Source organism: Bombus vancouverensis, chromosome 16, assembly GCF_051014615.1.
Source record: "Bombus vancouverensis nearcticus chromosome 16, iyBomVanc1_principal, whole genome shotgun sequence".
Lineage (NCBI taxonomy): Eukaryota > Metazoa > Arthropoda > Insecta > Hymenoptera > Apidae > Bombus > Bombus vancouverensis.
Window position 1 is genome coordinate 4,772,653 of NC_134926.1, and position 21,371 is coordinate 4,794,023.

The window sequence follows — 21,371 nt, forward strand, 5'->3', positions numbered from 1 at the left end:
AATCGAACCGATGAGATGTTTTTATGTCACTCCGCGTCAGGTGACATTTGCCGGTAGTTCGTATAATGAGCTTTCAAAACGCAATTTGATTTTGATCATTGTTTTATTTTTATATAATTTATTCTCTTTATACATTTATTTTAAAGCTTTCGTCTTCTTTTGTGCATATTATTGGTCCATTGGATGCATTAGAGTGGATTAGAGAACGTTACGAAATTCGAAAGGGCGCTGTGATCGATGATGAATCCGTTAACTTGTGATGATTTGGTAACATTTGATTTATTTTAATAAAAGCAAGTGTATTTATAAGTTTATCTCTTATGAATCATTGCTAACATTTATTCAAGTATTTAATCAATATCTGCATTTTTAACGAATAATTAACGTTACTAACACTTAATAAGACAAAGTATGCGATAAGAATACGAATATCAAACTACGTTAAAGAAATCATTTCTTTTTATTTCGAGTATCAATTGGTTTTTTATTTCAAGTAAATCGAACAATTTTTTTCATTGTTTAATACTAATTTAATGTGGATTTTCTAGATTTTGTCATATTTTATGTTTTACTGCCTTTTTCGCCAATTTTCTATAATAATGTCGTCATTTTACTTTTTTCAGGAATTTTTGTGATATTTAATAATAAATATTTAATAATAATAATAATAAGAACGCTGTCAGAGGCATACTTAAACACATTCTGAGCATCGCATCTTTTTCCTATTGCGCAGTTTTGTTTAATCGTTAAAAAAACACACTATGTTTTATTAGTATGAAGCATATTTGAAACCGTAATGCTGGGCATTCAGAGCATATTTTGTACAAATCAATTTTTTGAAATATTGGTAGATATTTGATAATATTAGAAAGTATTGTACAATGCATAATAATATTTTACATTATATATTCCACATTATTAACATGATATTCTTCTATCTGTGATAGATTAGTAATAATTAATTAACGATTTTATAAAAACGTTTTCTTCAACGAACACTTGATACTCGGTACGAAGAAGGAGAAAACCCTTACCCTTTAAAAACTTTTCTTTTAGAGAATTTCTATGACCACGCGCAATGTGGTCGGTAGAGTCAGTGTTCGCTGCGTTTTATCGTTTTCAATATCTTTTTTCACGAGCTGTCATTAAATTTAATTACAATAATCATACACAAAATTAGAGTCAGTGTGTCCACCAATTGTGATATAAACGGACGCGACTTTTATTTTTGTTTTTTCTTATACATCTTTTTTTGAAACATTTTAAATCGCAAGAGAACAAAGCCTATCCTGAAGTTCAAGAATATAAGTATTTTTGTATATTCCACTATAATTTAATTTATTATTTGTGTTTTAACCAAACTACTAGCAACTTCTTTTAAAATGAGATGTTAAAGATTTAATAATGAAATATACTTCACACGTGTTTTACGTTGTTCACAAATCATTAGGTTCTCAATTTCTACATCTTTAATTCATATCTTAGAGTCGTTAGCTGTTGATTTCCGTCTTATGAGAATTAAAGGTCATGGTCTGGACGTCGTACACGATTCTCTTTTTTTTTTTTTTGTAGATCATTTACAATCAATTCTCTTTGAGAATTATAAGTAAATTCTTTTGGCGTGCTCTCCCGATGCTTTCCTGGGATATAGATGACTGATTAATTCTATAACTTGCAGAGATGAGAAAGGTTTAATAGGAGGAGACATCTGGAAGGGCGAGTGCAAGTATTCCGTTATTTCGGCGGCAATAGTGGAGGAATACGGTTTGAAGACATTAGTTAGGTGACTTGCAGACAAGTTGGCTTCTTGTATAGGGCTACGCGCCCATCCACCTTGTGGACAGTGAATTGGAGGGATTATTTACGGAGGACGAGTGAGTTTCCTGGATGCCTTCCATAGTGAGTAGTTGGAGTCAGCTGTGGGAGACAGATTAGCAAGATATTTTTGAAAACAGTCATTTTTGTAATTTTTGAGGATTTTCATTAGTTTTCTTGTTGCGTTATTTAGCTTGCGCTTGTTTCCATGAGTTCTATGACTTTGCCATACTCTCCTAAGTCTGCGTTTTTCTGCGATTTTTATTATTATGTAACGAGGGTATTCATGTTTATTGACAAAACATTTAGTAGAGGTGGAAGAACGGATCGCGTTTATTATGCTGGTGTTTAAATATTCCATGGCTGCTTCTATATCTTCATTTGTTTCTAGGTATATTGAGGCTGATGTTGAATGAGATGTTGATGAGAGCTGTCAGTTTGTGAGTTGGTTATGAATAAAGCCATTAGGTTGATTTTCGATAATTGTTGAGTTAATTGTTGCTATGACGGGTGAATGATTTGAAGAGAGTTCCACAGAAGAGTTGATTTGGATATATCTTGGCGAGATGTTTTTAGTTATAAAGAAGTCTAATAAGTCAGATAGTTTGTTAGTGTCAGTGAGCCAGTAAGTGGGTTCGTTTGTACTGAGGTAATTATATCTGTTGGCGTTAATGCATTTCAAAAGATTTTTACCTCTTATTGTGATAAGTCTGCTGCCCCATTGCGTATGCTTAGCGTTATAGTCTCCTCCAGCTATGAATCTATTGCCCAGGTCTTCGAGGAATTTATCAAAGTCTTCTTTGGAAATAGAATGTCTAGGAGGGCAATATACTGCTGATGTGGATACTTTAAGTCAAAATTATATCCAGAAACCACATAAATCGAAAGCAAATCATATAATAGAAGTAATAGAAAATAAAGGGGGATGTACCCATTATTAAATAAGTATATATGTTTGATAAGTAATTATGGTTAGTTACAATTTATGTTGATTATTATTTTCTTATTGTACATGTGCTATTATTTCGTTCTTAAAATAAAACAATCTGTTTTTTGTTACACACTGAACCTCATAATATTTTTAATTATTTTCAACGAACCGCATATTCTGAACTCTGAATGTTTTGATATTATACGTTACAGACGAAAAACTTTACACGCGTCATTGAGAAATTAAAGATAGCTCACATGGGCCATCTCTTTGACGAGGAGTGTAAACAAAAGATCGTTGCCTGGCCGCCACATACGAAGGACAAAGGCACCAAGAAGCAGTCATCAAGAGTAGGATTATTCCTCCGCTTTATGATACTCCCAGCTGATGGTATGACCGCCGGATACGACGGGGCAGATTTATCTAGGCAGATCCGTGTAAGCAGATTCACAGATCAGATACCAACAGTCAGTTGTAGTGTACGGTCCTCCTCTGTCTTACGAAGATCAACGGTCATGGATTCGTAATGGATTCATCAAGTACGGCTCGTCTCCGTCTCACGAGGTTCAAAGGTTGTGATTTGACCGTCAGGTACGACATAACAGGTGATATTGTATTATATCTAGAAGGGACAGTTCCTTGATAGTTACGCATCCAACAAATTCATATAGTCCACTTTGTCCTTCGCAATCTAATTGTGAGTCGCATGCACTTTTATTCCTCTGGTCACTCAATCATGTCGCAGAAAGTTGCATGCATTTTTGTTCCTCTAGTCACACAGATGACAAGTTCGAATCGACACGAGTAACTGACTGTAATACATAAAATTTTTGACGAGCATATTTTTTGTTTTTTTTTATTATTATTTACAATTTGTGCAGCTGGGCATTCGGTAAATTCACGAGCATATTCATTATGACAGCAAGTAGTACCTTTTTTATGTCTTGCTTTATTTATGTTTTATTTACTAATTCAGGATAGGTTTTTCTACTTGTTCTTAAATCTTGTTTTTACATGTTGATAATGTATTAACAACTAATATATATATAATTATAATATTAACATAATATTACAATATAAGCATTGATATGAATAAATTAATATTAATAATTAGTATATGTATCTATGATTAAAAATCACAAAATAAATTCATTATACGTAATGTATAATAATCTTTTGTAGCGAAGAAGTCTGATACCCTCAAACTTCGTTACTATGAAAATTGATATATAATTTTATCATCCGTTTTGTCATAATATGGTGAAACTTTATCACTCGAGTCCCATATCCAGTACAATTTTAGTAAAATTTGAAACGTGAAATGTCAAAGTATCGAAGTCTAACTTTGTCCGTTCAATGTATCAAATTTCACGTGTAAGATTACACTTCGCCAATAGGCAGATATCAGAATCAAAACAAAGTTTGATGGTTCTTTGTGTTTCTAAAGATGTGTTTTGGTGAAGGAATCGTCTGAAGGTATTTCTATTAATATTTCACTTGCTAGAATTCACTATTATTCATTGAAGTAAATATTATTTGCATCGAATCTTAATCTGTTTGGTAATAAATATATTCTTTATTAATTTCTTTCATCCAAGTTTAGCAATTTAGTAATGTAGTCACTTAATAAAGTAAAGTAGATTATAAAGTAAATTTATTAAAATATAAAATGAAATGAGAGTATAGAATCAAAGAAAATATTATTTAGCCTGTTAGATACAAAGTACAATAGATACATTAATCCTATTTTAGTTTAAACCTCCTCATGTTCATTACCTTATTCACGTGCTCAGGTGCTACTTGGATGGCAATAGGCATGATGACTAGTTTATAAGCTTAAACAGTTCCTCAACGACTGAATTGCAACTGTTCGGTTAGGGTTGCGAACCTTGAACGATATTAACGCTCAAGATACAAGGAGATCAACGACTTCTAGTATGCTTATGATTTGTATGTTTATTTATTTAGTATTTAGTATGAAAGTTTAGTTTAAACGTAAGCGAGAGTTTTTAAACGTAAGCGTGAGCGTGTTGAACCTTCAGTCCTTTCTCGAAGTGCCTGGTGCTTATATTTTAGGTGTCGGTTTAAGGAGTGGGTTTAGGGGAGGTTAGGGTCCTGTTTAGGTGAGAATCTGTCTGTCCGATCTTGTGACTATCAAACCGTCGTGGGCATCTCGCAAGTTTTTTTTTTATTTAGTTTACATTCACAATTTGCCCAATTTGGACATTTGGTAGAATATCTCGCAAGTAGTGCGCCTTGTTCGTATCTGGTCGAAGGTGCGTAGCGTAACGTCCCGGTAGAGACATTAACCGATGATCTGTTGTAGAGGTCTCGTTAGGTATCGAAGTTTATGCTATATGTATATGCTACTGAGCGAACCCGCGAAGCGCTTAAGAAAACTAAGTTATCGACGTGGTCCGAGTTGTAGACTTCATAATGTACAATGTGGCAAATTTCACCTTCTCAAAAATAGAAGTTGTGCTATCCATATTGTAAACTAAATATAATCTTATATCCCCAACATAGAGGATAATATATTTTAGAGATCTTTGTTGTCTTCATTTCCTGTCGTGTAAAGTTTAGTTTAGAATAGATTAATTTTTCATTAATCTTGCGATGAATAGTCATATGTTTCCCGGATATACATCAGCGCATTATACAGCCACATAACATGGCCGTTGTTTTACGTATAATTTTATGACTGTATCGGTAATTTTATAGCACTGCATTTTGCAGTATCATGATATTTTAAAGCTTTTTGTTAATATACAAGGTGTTCAGTGAAATGGTGGTGGTCTACGTTATCCCCTTTAATTGAAATTTCGTATTATCCTTGATTCTTTGAAATTTACCATAATCTTATTTTCTTTCGAAATTTTAACTTCGAAGACTACGAAGGGATAAAATAGTCAGGTATTGTGAAAGCATTTAATCAAACCATCGATCGATTAAATAGTTAATTAAACATAAGTACAGTATCATATTGTTAAAATGTTTTCTACGATTTTATTTGTAGATGTCCGCCTAGTGCTATATATGAATTTGGGAGAAACTATTGGTCGACGTTCTGGGTAGTTCAATTGGGAAAGCAAGCGGGACGATTCTGGTTCGATTTATGAAAGCTAATCGACTTTCCGTATTTCCCGAGTTTTCTATTCCCGAGATTGCTTTCAATAGCATGACGTACTGTTGATTTCATAGCATCGTAACTGATGTTAAAGATATTCAATGACCTATGACCGTCAGGTCTCTATTCATAGTTTTCATTTATTCATACACGAGGAACGTCGTAATTTTTAGGGTTGGTTGGTGAAAATAAAATATAGTTGAGTCGTAACACAACAATTAACTTTGTTTTAATCAACCTTTATTGTGAATTCACCAATCACAATGTAACACGCACTGAATTAGCATAAATCACAATTCACTCCAACCACGTTATGTAAGACTTAGTTACAACAATACATTAAGTACGCGACTTATAAGGGTAGAGACCGATATAGATATGTTGACTATTCTAAGGATACAGAATAAGTGAAGTTTTACTGACGATACTGTGTCTGAGGAAAGTTAGGGGTGGGGGGGGGGTGTGTCTAAGGACACGGGACTATCGAATTTGTTGATGACAATTTTAGTTAGGGAAGTGGGGGCATTAGACACCGTCTCCGATTGGATAATAAGACGGTTGGTGGACCAGGAAGGTCCTCGTGAGAAAGTTGCTAACGGAACATATCAGACGTGAGGAATACCAACTTTCAGCCACTAAATATCATAGCGATTGTTTTATATATTTTATCATTAGACCGAGGATTTTTGTGCAAATTCATATTTTTATGAACCTAATTAAACAAATGAAAAGTAGAAATTTGACGGTAAACATTAGGCAGCTTGTTTTAAACGTGGCATAATAGCACGGTAACGGTGCTATTCGATATCCATCGAGCAAAGTCTAAAAGTATTTAAAACATTTATCACCCAATGAATATTGCAATAAGCATTGTGCTTTGAATATCTTTTATATTTTTGCATATTATCTACTTTCACATTCCAGGATAATCTACAAACGCAGAAACTTCTGCAGTCTGCATATATAGATTTTTTTTTTATTTTTTTTTTACTTATTTATTTACATTTTACAATTTGTCCAGTAGGACATTTGGTAAAATATTATAGCTTAGTGATATAGTATTATAACATGTGGATGGCTACCCCCAGTGGGATACCATCTTCGAATTTGATTGATTTATTTCTTTAATTATCTCAGATAATACGTGTTTGTTAGGTTATGTCCTTTGTGAGATCTGCCAGCCGGTTTCGGTGCGTTGCTATTCTTTCTCCGTGCCTTCTTGCACTTTTGTTAATCTCCTCCTTGACCGTTGGTATTCCCAGGTCTTTCCGAATGTCCTCGTTCCTAACGTACCATGGCGCGTTTACTATTGTTCTGAGTATTTTCGATTGCGTTGCCTCTATTTTGGTTATATGGCTCATCTGCATATATAGATGATACTGCGTTATCGGTCAATGAATTTTTGTCAACGAAAGATGATCGGAGATACGAACTGATTCTCTTATCGAGTAGGTTTCTTTCCCTTATTTTTTTGTCGGTTTATTCTTCTGTGGCGTCGTCTTATCGTATAAAATTAAATAATACTTCCAATGATTGAAACACATACTTCGATCATTCTAACGTTTCGATATCGAGCAGGCACATTTTGAATCGACAGATATAGCAAAAGAGTCAACAAACACCGAAACCCCCTAATCACTGGACTACTTGATACGACGGACCAGATTCGCAGGCTGAAGAGGCACTCTACCCGCTAGACCTAAACGTTAGATTCAATTAGTTATCTAAATTAAGTAATATTCACTTATTTATAATACTTACTTATAAATTATACTTATCTATAATAAGTATTAACTTATTATAAATAATCAGCCATGTCACTGCGCCACGCCAGAAAAATTACTGAAAATTCTCAACGCGAGAATTGATTGTAATTTTAATAAATAAATAAATAAAAAAAAAAACATTTTGAATCAGATGATTCTGCATGGTCGATCGATCTCCAATTATGCTACTGCGACTCGTCGATATGTAATGTTATAACCATATAATACATATTATATATATTGTTCGTATATATCAGATTCGTTTCAAATTTTGCCAATATAATTATTATATTATTATTATTATTATTATTATTATTATTATTATTATTATATATACAATATATATATATATATTGAACCAGAACTTGTGAGAAGTACGGATGCAACACAATAAAAAAGAGGAAAAAGTTTACATAAACGCATGACATAACCTTGTTTTCGAGTTACAGCTTATTCTGTGATACTACACATTACATAAGTCAAAAATTTCGTAAGAAACGGATGGGTCATGCTGTTTTCAACCTTAATGTCAGCTCGCTTATCAGATCTGAATCCATTCAATTACAACTTACAGAGATATTTAATGTTTATTGTTCACAAAACGTCAGTTGATGATGTTAGAACGTTTTGTAAACGCGACGATCAAAGCAACTGCATACGATGCATTCGCGCTTCTGTCGAAGCTAAACCTGTTTCTTTAAAGATAAATGAAAAACCATTACAGCAAAAACTATGCTTATTTACATCTTTGCTTCATTTTCTACGTCATCTTATGCAAAGATTGCAAAATATTTATTGGAAACATTGCATGCGAATAGCTAATTACTGACTATATATTCAAGTTGCAATGAATATTAAGATCAGTTAAGAAATGCATATATATATATTGACCCACATATGGAAAAGTTCAAGATCACTGTTAATTTATTCTAATTTTTCGTCAAGTGTACGTAATAAACATAATCCATATGCACAAATGCAAAGAAATACAGTCTTGTAAGTTTTATATACATTTTGCAAGTGAACGCAAATTTCATTATTAGAATCACCAGTGTTTCGTTACGGTGTAACGAATTTTCAACAAGTTTCGTCTGACGCATGCAATATATGCTTATAAATTTCTCGCGATAACCGTATCTATACGTAACAGATATGAATCTCATACGCGATTCTAAGAGTTTAAGAAAGAAATATGAGAAAAGTAACAATATTTAAACGTCAGAATTTTTCTAATTAAACACGATCCTTTTTTCTACGACGACACAAGGCGGCGGTTATCCTCGTATTAAGTTTCCATTGCCGTGCATATATTGTCTGGCACCAGTAAGAAAGGCCAACTCAACGATTTTTACAATTTCTACCGAGTTCTATTTTTCTCTATAATCGCAACGAAGCGATTAACGTTAATAACCTCGGACAAAGTTATTAACATTCGTATCCGAACGTACGATGTATGTATATATATATATTTTGTTTCTCAGATTCGTTTCAAATACAATTACGATAGCTGTGTCTCGTTACAGAGTTAATGAGATTTCAAAATGATTTGCAGGAAGGAAGGAAATAATAGATGCACAAAATTGTTTGTTTTATATTATTTTACTGAATTATGTTATGTAGATGCCGCGAATCATGCTTTAGAATCGAACTTCTGTATTATGGGAAGTTTGGCGTTATCCGCAGATTTAAATGACCTTGAACTTTCCGCTCGGTATTTTGAAAATAGTTTCAATCTATTACAGCAGCATTTCTATTAGGCATTATGTCTGTTCGATCTTTCGTTACCTTAAACCCTTTCTCTTCTTCAGGAATGGAGCTTCTCCTGGACATTCTTTTTCAAAACAAACGTTTTGCAAGCTCTCATGAGCATTAAAAACACTTCTATCAGAATTTTGTGCCAGTCGCACAGCTATCCATTACTTGTAACGAGAGTTTGTATTCTTTTTTCATCCGCAGATTCGCCCTTTAATTTATCAAAAATTGACTTAGCCCGATAGCATATTGTTCTGCGATCAAGTGGACATTTTTTAATCCGTAATAGGTCGCCACGTTATAAGTTTAGCAAAGTTCCCATTTCAGCAGCGAGCGGACCTCATAAATCAACCGAATGACCTTCCTTTATCACTATTACAAAACGTCTAAGAAGACGTTGGAACTTTGACTCCATTTTCGAAAAGTTTTATGATTTCTAATTAAGCCTGTAAGTTTATAACGTTTCTTTTCTCGTAAATAGAATTCTGTGATGAAGGAGGTGATTGACGTCTCGATGTCATCATTAATGATATTTTTAATAAATTTTAATAAATTTCATACCACTTGACTGTAAATATGCTGCCATTTATGCTAGTTTTATATATAATTACAATCGTAATTTTAATAAATTTTAATAAATTTCATACCACTTGACTGTAAATATGCTGCCATTTGTGCTATTTTTATATATAATTACAGTCTTACAACGTAAGCTGTATTATTGAACAACATTATAAAAACTGTAACGTTGCGACAATTATATGTAAATAAAATTGCAATTATAATATTTACTATTTAGCTAATTATTATTATTATATAATATAATTATAATGAAATACCATTATATATTGTTATATTATAATACAATATTATTATATGGTATTATGTAATAATATTAGATTATATAATTTTATTAATTATTATACATCATATAATGTAGTTATAATATAATATTATTAATATATAATATAATAACATAATAATATAATAATATTATTATATAATAATATTAATGTAATTTGCAGTATTATATAATAATATTTTATAATATTATATTATATTATAATATATTATATTTATATTATATTTATATATATTTATTATATTATATTATATTATATTTATTATATTATATTTATATATATTTATTATATTATACTATATTATAATATTATATTATTTTATTATATTATAATATTATATAATAATATTGCAAATTACATTAATATTATTATATAATACTATATAATAATATTGTATTATAATATAATTATATATAATGGTATTTCATTATAATTATATTATATAATAATAATAATTAACTAAATATGAAATATTATATTATTATACTAATAATATAATAAAATAGGTCATAAATTTCTAATTACAGATTATAAGTATCACTGAAATTGTTTTTCTTTTTTTGTAATCTATTGATATAGGCATATTTTTCCTTCAATAGCTCAAGGTTTCTTCGATGATATGGCTCTCTTATTTGTAATAACTCTCCAAATATTTCAGGAAATGTATTCGATTCCAATTCTAAGAGCTGGCTTCACCGTCTATGTCATTGTTTGTATCGTGAAAAATCGACGTGGAAAAATAAAAAAATCAAATATTGTTGATTTCCCTGGTCAACGTAATCTTGTTAAGCAAATCTCAAGTGTATTCGTAATTTTCAGGAAGTACTACATTGTAAGCGATATATGCAAAAAAGTCCGGCGAATGACTGGAAAGTACTGCAATCACATCATCTGTTTCATATGTATTTATTAATTTGATCTCGGGAGTGGGATAGTATACACTGTAGGTCGACTAGAAATTTACCACATAATTATTGGTAGTCATAATTAGTTGGTTATGCGCGCTCGTAGATATAGAACTTGGCATGGAACGCTTCGATTGTTTTCATCGAATCTAGGACCTGTCTGTACGAAAACTCAACACCAAAGTGAATTATTGCCTGGAAAAAGAAGAACAGTGTTTAATGATATAATCGTGTAATTAACTGTAAGTACTGACACCCGAACGTCTTACTTCTCAAAAAATTTAATCTAAATTCTAAAATTAGAACTTCAGTATCTTCTGTAACAAAGTAAACATTTCTTTTGTTTTTTATTATTTAATTTGTACTTTACAGTTTGTCTAGGTAAACATGAAATGAAAAAGTTTTCATCAAGATTCGTGGAATTATCGATAAAATTATGAACAGATTTATTGTTTCTGAACAATTAAAAACTTATTTGTAATATTAGAGGTATCTTTAACTTTTAAACAATCCTGCGAGTTTATCGATCGCTTGTATTTTTCATTTTTTCCTTAGTGTCGACGCGTTATTTCGTTCTTTAACTTTATATTTTAAGCATCTTCCTTCAAATGTCGAATAAAAATAAAATAAGGATGAAACTGCAGGAAAGTTACCCCCTCTCCGATTTTAATATATTTTTTTTTATTATTATTTAATTTGCACTTTACAATTTGTCCTGGACATTCGGTAAATTTTTCAAGCTGATTTTAATATATGTTACAAAAATTTTGAGCCACCTTTTCTACAAATATAACCGGCATAGATGGTATTATATAATGTTAATTTATATTATATAATATATAATAGCAGTATTATATGAATCTATTATATAAGATACATAATATTTAATAATATAGTATTATATGTAATACTATAACTGATAATACCTTTAATATAAATAATTAATACTATAATTTTTTTTTTTATTCAGTTGTTTACATTCACAATTTGTCCGATTTGGACATTTGGTATTAATATTATTAGAATAATTAAATTTGTATTAAAATTATTAGAATAATATTATAATGATGAGGAATTTCCTACCGTGATAGTCTACGTGTGTTTGACTCTTAATATTTGACAGAAGCCCAAAATTTAATTATATTATCTACGTTCCTTAGCTTTCCAAAATGTTGTTTCTTTAATACTAATAATTTTTCGATATAGATACCTTATTAACTTTTCATAAGGAATTAATCTGTTCTAATCTTTGATTTTGATGAATGGAACCTCTGATTATTCAGAACAAAAATCTCAACATACTATTTGTTACATTTAGAAGAAAAAAAAAATAGCAATTAAGTTAGAAAAATTTACCAAATGTCCAGCTGGAGAAATTGTAAAGTACAAATTAAATAATAAAAAGAAAAAAAAAAATTTAGAAAAGTCCAAAGTTATCCCTGAGAAATTAATTGGATATAGTGTTTTGTCTTAATAAATTTGTTCTGCTAAGTCTGCAATTCTTTGAATTTAGGAAAAAATCTTAACCGTTTGTTTTTCTTTTCAGACAACCGACAGTATTCTCTCTTAATTTTGTTAAAGTGAACGAGTGTAAAAAATATTACAAAATGAACGAAGTGAATTATTTCATGAATGTCACTGGTCCCGAGCACTGGATAATCTTTGACTTTGAAACAACTGACTTTATCTGGAACGTTCTGATATGGATGAGGAATTATTGGTGGAAGTGCTTTTACTATACTGCTATTTATTTAGTCGTCATTTTCACAGGGAAGCTTTATATGTCAAATAGACCAAAGTTTGATCTGAGAGGTGCACTCGCATTATGGAGCGGATTGCTTGCGATATTCTCCATTATAGGAACTATAAGAACAATGCCAGAATTGTTTCACATATTGTACAATCACGGATTTTACTATAGTATTTGTTCGAACAGGTAATTTCTATGTCGAAGTATCGAAATGTTTTCGAACGAATCGTACATTGAAAGTCAATCGTTAATTAAACTGTTGTTACTCGCTCGTTGCACTCTCGAATCATCAAATGTCTCTGTTAAAAGCGTTTTTTGATATTTTAAAAGCGAGCGAGTTCTAACGACATCGTTGTCTTTTAAGCTTGTATTGGCTTGTACGACGTCGTTAATTGGAAACTGCATTCGTTGTAAAAACCTCGATTCTTGCCTGCACTTTTAATCTCATTTCCACGCAACGAACAAGTAACCATATTTCTCATTTCGTATTTGAAACAACACACGCATTATAAAAGTTTATTCATTGGTGAAATAATTTTCTGAAAATATTTTATGTTTATTATTCTAATGTTTCGCATTATGTGCTTTTAGTTACTATACTCATGATCATGTGTGTGCTTTCTGGTCAAGCTTGTTCGCCTTATCAAAGATCGTCGAACTTGGCGATACTGTCTTCATTGTGTTACGAAAGCAGCCATTAATATTTCTACATTGGTACCATCATATAACGGTTATCTATTTCACATGGTACTCTTATTCGCTACTCATGGGAACATCCAGATGGTATATCGTGATGAATTACTTTGTCCATTCCTGGATGTATTCTTACTATGCTCTTAAAGCAATGGAAATCAAACCACCAAGATTCATCGCCATGATGATTACTACGATGCAGCTAGTGCAAATGGTTGTAGGTTTCTTTGTAACTGGCGCGGCTTACTATTATATAAAGATTGGCGAGAAAGAATGCCACGCTACGACTTTCAACGCCGCTTGCGGCTTGCTCATGTACTTCAGTTACTTCGTTCTATTCGCTATGTACTTTTACAAGGCCTATCTGTCTGGTAATAGCAGGACGAAAGTCGAATAGGAATACCATAACAATAGAACAAACGATTTTGCAGAAATGCTATTTAAAATCGTGTTACTTATACTGCATACAATATTTACGTTTGTATTTATAATAGTTTTATTATATTTTCGACCAATCGCGAAGAAACACGTCAATGGGAGTCGTAAATCTCCGTTACGATTATAATAATCGACGCCGCGAATGGATCGATCCTTTGATTTCCGTTGAGATAATAGGGGTGGTTGAAGGGGTATAACACTGCGATTAACAGGGTTATAAACTATATATTTTTAACACTTAAATTACACCGTTGCTTGTGATATACGTCGTAGACAATGATTTAGCGTATAGAGATGCGATACACTGGCACGATATTCGTTGGTAATCGAGCAGGCTCTTAGAGTGTTTTGTTGACGTAGCAATAAGGGAGACTGACCCGGTACTGACATGTTGACTATTCTAACGTTGAAGAATAAGTAAAGTACAGTGACGATGCTGTATCGCGGGAAAGCTAATGATGGGTGTGTCTAGCGCACGGGACCATCGGATTTGTTGATGACACTTTTGGTTAGGAAAGTGAGGGCAGTAAACATTGCTTCTGATTGGATAAAAGAAGGTTGGTGGACTAGGAAGGGTCTTAGCCGCCCTCGATAGAAGGTTACTAGTGGGAAGCATGTACGTGAGAAAAACTAACTTTCCCGTGTCAAGCCGTAGTAGACAATAATCTTTAGAAAAATTTTTTTTTCATTTATTTGTTAAAATTACAATCAATTCTCGCGTTGAGAACTCTTTAGAAAATGATTTAGAAAAAAAAATACTTGTTCGGTCTGAAGGACCTTAGCTAGCAAATTCCTGAAATTTACTATGTTTTTTTTTTTTTTTATTTATTTGTTAAAATTACAATCAATTCTCGCGTTGAGAACCCTTTAGAAAATGATTTAGAAAAAAAGATACTTGTTCGGTCTGAAGGACCTTAGCTAGCAAATTCCTGAGATTTACTATGGGTCCTTAAGACTATTGAGTGTACGCAGTAAGGATGAGCGAACATCTGATTCCCATCTTGCCCGCGGTGTGTGACCTGGTCTAGCTAGGTACAGTGTCGCCCGACGTAACATTTATTATACGAAATATTTTGAAATCTCACTAGTACTGTAACGAGACACGACTATCGTGATTACGATGGTAAATTTTGAAACGGATCTGAAAATGTAGAAACATTCGATAACTACACAAAAAAGATCCTTTGCATAATTGCACAGTCGTCCTTATCGCTATAAGGCGAAGGTTCGAGATCAAGTAGTGTAACATGATCCTGTGTCAGACATCGCTAAGACAATGAACTACTCGCTAGGTAGTAGTTCAAAAGCGAAAGCTTCTTATTTACAACTTTTTTAATGTTTTAAAGTAAACTTTTACCGACGTATTTGTAAGATCTTTCTGATTGAAACGAGACCAAACATGATATAATTTGAGTTACATTTACTTATTGATATGTATTTAATTATCGTTTATCAAGTAAACAAACATACTCAAAATTATATCGTGTTTGGTCTCGTTTTAATCAGAAAGATGTAACAAACATATCGGTAAAAGTTTTATTGATCATAAATTAAAAATAGAAAATATTGATTTTTGAGATCCGAGCTTGTTGCCAGTCTTAAATGTTTGTTGACTCTCGATTTTTCTTCGTTTCTTACTCGTGTTTACGTTCTTTTCTACGTTCGGTATGTATAAGATCTGAGTTTTGAGGAATAGGATCGTTTCTGCATCTCCATAATTGCAACACTTAGGTGTTTTCGTGCAATTATCAAACGGTTTGCATATGTAGAAGTTACAAGATATTTATTGAAAACGTACACTTCGTAAAAACCACGAAGGTATTTGACAGTCAATTATTCACCATATTAATAAGCTATAATATTCAATCCATCCTTAGCACTAACTATATGCTTAAGGCTATTATTTATACTGTATATTAACTTCTATATGTATATGTTACGGGCGAAATCCGCAAGACACGCGGATACGGTTCTGTCGGTACAGTGTAGAATTAAATGTCGGCCACTTGACAGTACAACGCCTGACGGGCATCGATATATTCACAATTATAACTCATGTAACAGCTTAGTACCGGCACAACAACGTTGACTTATCCATGCGTCGGCAACATACGAGATCACTATTGCCCATATTACAAAAGTATCGAAATTTACTATTAAAGAAACGGCTATAATAGCATTGTTACTTGATCAGAAAGAAGACAATAGAAAAAGAGGAGAAAATACTGAGTGTATAGAAGTCTGGGATTAAGAAAGAACGAAGGTGAATTTCATACACTACATATATATATATATATATATATATAAATATGTCAACGACCCAATTTCAGATATTATTTAAAAAAATCGAAAATGTTATACAAAAACGAAATACAAATTTTAGACAAGCAATAACGTCCATAGAGAAACTGGCAATATATTTAATTCTCGCTTGTCTATAATTTCACATCTTAATACGTCCCTCGGTGACTGTCATAAGAAATGAATGAAATGAGAAGATAAATAATATTATAAATCCCTTTATCGAATATAAGAAAATAAATATTTAGGCTATTGAGATTTCGTATTCTTCACAAAGAATAAATCTATGTGATAGGCGTACAGCTCTTTCGTTCTTGTCACAGTGTGTACTATGCACATTTGCATTCTGTTCTTTCTTTTTCAAAAATATGACAATGACTCTTTTTCGTAGAAATCGTATGTCTCTAATGACCGTTATAAGACGCCACTTGGATTGATATTCCTTGTACATATATTGTGTATAATTTACAGAGCATTAGAATCGCGAGTGACATTTGTGCGTGATGCTATGGTTACACCAAAGAATGTACAATTTTAACTAGAAAAAGGTATGATTGAAGGTATGAGAAAAAGGTGACTATGCTATTGAGGATAAGTGGGATATGTAAATAATGTGAATTTGTCTATGTTGGTCTGAAATACGATCGAATATATAGGTTGGACATTCCAGGGGGAGGGTAAGGGTTAGGGTTAGGCTTAGGATTAGGTTTAGGTTTAGGTTTAGGGTTAGGTTTAGGTTTCAACAAAACTCTTGACAAAGCAATCTCGGGAATTGTGCTTTACAAGTCGCTTTTACAAACAGACACTAGAGAACGCTGCGATCGAGAAGTTAACGCCATCCTTCGATGAAATCGTTGAACATAAAAAGAATAAACTAAATTGAGATTATTCAATGTAAAGTAAACTGAATACAATTACAATGTAAAGTGGCTAAAATAAACTACTCTTCATAGTTTTTCACCAATTATTTAAAGTATTTGGTAAAGCAAAATGTTGTTTAAATAAATATCAATTATGAGCCATTATTAAATATGTATTATTACCTCCAACAAAAAAGTTGAACAAAAATATAACTTCCAAATCAAACCTGTACCTATATATTTAATAATTTATATTTGTCGCGTATATCGGGAAGTAAACTATACATTTTTTTAATGTGTTAAAATATTGTGTTATTGTCAACACTCTATAATGTGTAAATAGTATCTTGTCCAAAATATTATTCATAATTGAAACATTTCAATGTTATTAAATTTTGTATTGAAGAAGCACAATTATAGAGCCTACAAAGGTTTTTAATAGTAAAAAAAACTATGTATATTATATAACATTTATTAGATATTAATTAGATGCAAAGTAATAGCATATGCAATATAATCGTAGTAATAATAAATTTAAGACAGAAGTCGGTGACTATTACCATTATCGTGGTACGGCTTTTCCTTCCATCCTCCCTGCTAGTTGGCCCGCCGTGGGTCGAATACGAGGAGATATTCGACAACCGTGAGATCGAGCTTCGACGTCGCCTGCTAATTGTGATGAAATTCGGTTAAATGGAAAGCTCCGTGTAATTTTAACAGGAACAGAAAACTTATAATTGCGATACTTGTCCCGACAAGCCAAGGATGCATCTTGACATATGTTTTATAAATTATCGTAAAAAAATACAGAAAACATATTACATACATACATACAAATACATATACCAATACATGTACATATTCAATATAAATATATATACATATTCAAAGATGTAAATATACTGGGAGTAAGGTTTTGGGCGTCAGATGTATCTTCGCGGGAATTAGTCATTGATGCCGTACAACACAAATGTAGTTTATTGCAATAATGGGGTTGTTACAATCTTGACAGTTAATCACGGCGATTAGGCACTCGCGAAGCTAGCGACAATGGCCTCAGGTTCGTTAACGAATCCACGGTCAACGGGATGACGAATGCGATGTCATACGCGTATGACTCAACGTACAAGTAAAACTTATCTGAATGAATTAACTTGCAGTCCAAGTGGAACTGTCCTTATATATTCCTCTCCCCACCTCTCGGATCAATCTTTGTTTTTAAGGAGAGCCATATAATCATTCCATAACTCTGTCAGGTACACGTCCCTCCCGTGACCGTGGCTACGTCCAGTGACCATTAAAACTATTTCTTATTTTTATTACTTAAGTGTAGCTATAGTAAAAGTCTGGACTAGGGTATCGGGGTTTTTCTCAACATTCCAGACGGGGAATCCTGATACCACGCGGAGGGCAGGGACACAGCGCAGCACACGCTGGAGCTCTGTCCGGCGTGGGAGCTGCCCCGCTACACCCTGCGGCACGTCATAGGAGAAAGACTGAACCCCTCGGCGATTGTAGAAGCGATGTTGAGAGGCCACAGGAATACGAGGCCGTCCGCCTCTTATTCCAGAATAAGGGAGAGAAAGAAAAACTTGTAGGATAAGATGATGGAGGAGGATGGCAGTCAGGCGGCCTAGAGCCGCCTCATCGCCGTCCCAACGCACCACGACTAGAGGGGGCGATAGCGCTAGGGGCAATGTCCCCCCCCCCTAATGCCAAATTAAACAGACGGAGAATTTCAGGACTGGCTCGAACAAGAGGACGCGGGAAGGGGGTGCAACAGAAGATAATTCCTGGGGCACTCCTGTCATACGCGTAGGATGGTCATCGTGGGGTTTTAGTCGGTAGGAGTCCGACACTACTCTGCTGTTACCCGATTATTAGCAATAGCGGAATGTCCATGAGGATTTTTCCACGTACAAAAAAAAAAAAAAGAAAAGAAAGGTATAATGTTTAATCTTTGAATATCTTGCAAAATTTGACATACATTTTCGGATAGTGTAATATCGCGAAAATTAAGGATATAAATTTTTTCCGATTACTTACAATTTATTAATATTGAATTAAATATACAAACATAAATTGGACAGAAAACGATGTTTGTTTAACTGAAACTAAATGCGATACTCGTATCTATATCAAATAACTTTACAGTTATTTGGCCACTCTCGTCGCAACGATTCTAACACATTCTGTCTCTCTCTCCCCCCCCCCTCTCTCTCTAGCAACTCGATCAATTCTCTCGACAACTCTGACTCTCGCAACACACACACTTTTCGACTCAACACTCTAACCTTTCGGTCGCCCCACCGTGAAACACGAAACCGTCCTTCTAATCTAACGTCGTTTGATGTTTTTCTCACATCTCTGTAAGAACTAGGTGACTTTAGTAAACGAACCACAGAAGGATGACGCACACGGTTTTTTCTAATTTCAACCGACCTCTAATTTAAATTACTTTACGATATTACAATAGGTTTCAAATTTTTCTATTGTAATCACGGTAGTCGTGTTTTATTACAGTGCTAATGAAATTTCATGTATTTATAAAAATTTTCATGCGTTACATATTAAATATTGGTTAGGATGCACGATTCCATCGAGAAAGAACAATGACATATGCAGGGTAACGAAATCAAAATAGCCTAAAACTTAAGTGATATTTACTTCTAAAAACGAAAATGATGGACAAAGATCATTACGTTTGGAATTTTGTTTATTAGATATTGACATTTGAAAATTAATCAAAATTCCCTTGTGAGTTGGCAATCCTCAAACTTCGCATCTTTCAACAGGTGTGCTGCAAGAACATGTGCAATATCTGATAATTTAGTCCATTGATCTCTTTTCCCTTAAATTGCAAGGTAAAGGCAGTAGTCATCCGACGTAAATATCTTGTCTCAATATAATGCAAAAGATATAATACAAACGCAAACTCTTTCAATTCGCTGTAACACGATTCGGCAATTGGATTGTACAAAATGGTACACAATTAGAATTCTTTATGCGCAAGCACTGTCATTTGAAATTTTCATTCGAACAAGCGTGTACATTATCTCAGATTTGCTCATGAAATTTTAGAATACTGAAATCTTAAATTTATCTTTAGTTCGTGAAGTATTAATAATAATTAATATTCTTCGCTATAGAAAAGTAACAATTCGAAACTTTTCTGATAAAAAGTCGATGATATTTTTCACAATTATTGATTTTTGAAATGTTACATTTCTAAATATTTCTATACTCGCGAACTCTTTTGTCAGAAACTTCATAAAAATTCGTCAAAAAATGCTTTTGGATTTCAAGGAGATCCTTGTTAATTCATTGATAATACATGTAACGCTGATCCTGCTAAACTAGTCATCATAAAATTAATGCTAAATTAATGCTAAATTAAATGTGCAACTAATACTTATCACTAATATTATGCATTTTCATTTATCACAAACATCTTTTACGTCTTTCAGTTAAGAGAGACTCGTAAAAACTACGTATTTCTAAGTGACATTTCTTCTCTGTGTTTTCAAAAAAGCCTTTGAAGACTACCAAAAAGTTTTCCAAAACTTTGGTCTTTCATTTTATCTTGACCTTGCCATTGCTTGATGTTTTATTGGCATATGCCTTTTTAGCTTTGTCTTCAGATTTGTTAGATAGATAAGCCTGCTGGAAGAATCTAGCGAATAGAATGAAATAGCTGAAGTACATTAGCATCGAAAATTTGATGTTGGAAAGTGTAACGTTACATTCGTTGATTTGCATGTAGTAGTAAGCCGCAAAGACTATAACGCAACCTACAACCATTTGCAACAATTGTAGCATAGTGATTGTTATGGCTATCCATTTTGGTAGACTGAATCTCATTGCTTTCAGAGCGTAATAAGAGTACATCCACGAGTGAACGAAGAGGTTCATCGTAGTGAACCATCTGCCAGTCGCTGAAGTTTCCGCATAAGAGTACCATGTATAAAGAAGAACAGTTATATGGTGATACCAGTGTAGGAATATTAATGGTTGCTTTCGTAACACGATGAAAGCTGTGTCACCGAGTTCTACTACCTTCGACAATGTAAACGAGAACGTCCAAAAGGCTGCAACGGGGTCTCGCGTAAGGAAACTGAAAAGCAAGTAATTACGTTTCTACTGTGAATGAATATTCTGGAAATATGTACG

At 32.9% G+C, this 21,371-nt stretch overlaps 3 protein-coding genes and 1 long non-coding RNA gene across 9 annotated transcripts in view; 2 read left to right on the forward strand and 2 right to left on the reverse strand.

Moving 5' to 3' along the window:
* Nucleotides 1-21,371, forward strand: part of LOC143303751 (uncharacterized) — a 24,715-nt gene continuing 3,344 nt past the window's right edge. The window contains exons 1-7 of one of the 6 annotated variants that reach the window (XR_013060366.1): nt 1-267; nt 1,679-1,899; nt 2,207-2,464; nt 2,588-2,786; nt 2,959-3,337; nt 18,585-19,145; nt 21,072-21,326. Coding sequence is in view for 4 of the 6 variants with exons in the window: in XM_076625483.1 (XP_076481598.1) it covers nt 238-267; nt 2,959-3,273 (345 nt within the window). In the remaining 2 variants the exon portion in view is untranslated. Of the gene's footprint in view, nt 268-1,314; nt 1,900-2,206; nt 2,465-2,587; nt 2,787-2,958; nt 3,338-5,762; nt 6,726-18,584; nt 19,146-21,071; nt 21,327-21,371 lie in introns of those variants that run through there. The other 5 variants (XR_013060365.1, XM_076625483.1, XM_076625486.1 and 2 more) reach the window with 5 other exon arrangements.
* Nucleotides 6,842-8,757, reverse strand: LOC143303753 (uncharacterized). The gene is made up of 2 exons (XR_013060368.1): nt 7,635-8,757; nt 6,842-7,572 (listed from the first exon to the last, which is right to left on the reverse strand). It is a non-coding gene; the product is annotated as an uncharacterized LOC143303753 (long non-coding RNA).
* LOC117154433 (very long chain fatty acid elongase 6-like) lies at nt 11,171-17,371 on the forward strand. Its single transcript, XM_033329415.2, has 3 exons — nt 11,171-11,401; nt 12,706-13,095; nt 13,501-17,371. The coding sequence occupies exons 2-3, from the start codon at nt 12,767-12,769 to the stop codon at nt 13,997-13,999; spliced, it is 828 nt and encodes a 275-aa protein (XP_033185306.1). The 5' UTR covers nt 11,171-11,401; nt 12,706-12,766; the 3' UTR covers nt 14,000-17,371.
* Nucleotides 19,900-21,371, reverse strand: part of LOC117154432 (very long chain fatty acid elongase 6-like) — a 1,883-nt gene continuing 411 nt past the window's right edge. Inside the window, exon 2 of the mRNA XM_033329414.2 lies at nt 19,900-21,315. Coding sequence (XP_033185305.1) covers nt 20,775-21,315 — 541 coding nt within the window. The 3' untranslated portion in view covers nt 19,900-20,774. The remainder of the gene's footprint in view (nt 21,316-21,371) is intronic.

Bases quoted from the DNA above. Each gene is read 5' to 3' on its own strand.
- LOC117154433 (XM_033329415.2), top strand. From the start codon at position 12,767: ATGAACGAAGTGAATTATTTCATGAATGTCACTGGTCCCGAGCACTGG. The intron at 13,096-13,500 runs GTAATTTCTATG...ATGTGCTTTTAG, and splicing joins TATAGTATTTGTTCGAACAG to TTACTATACTCATGATCATG.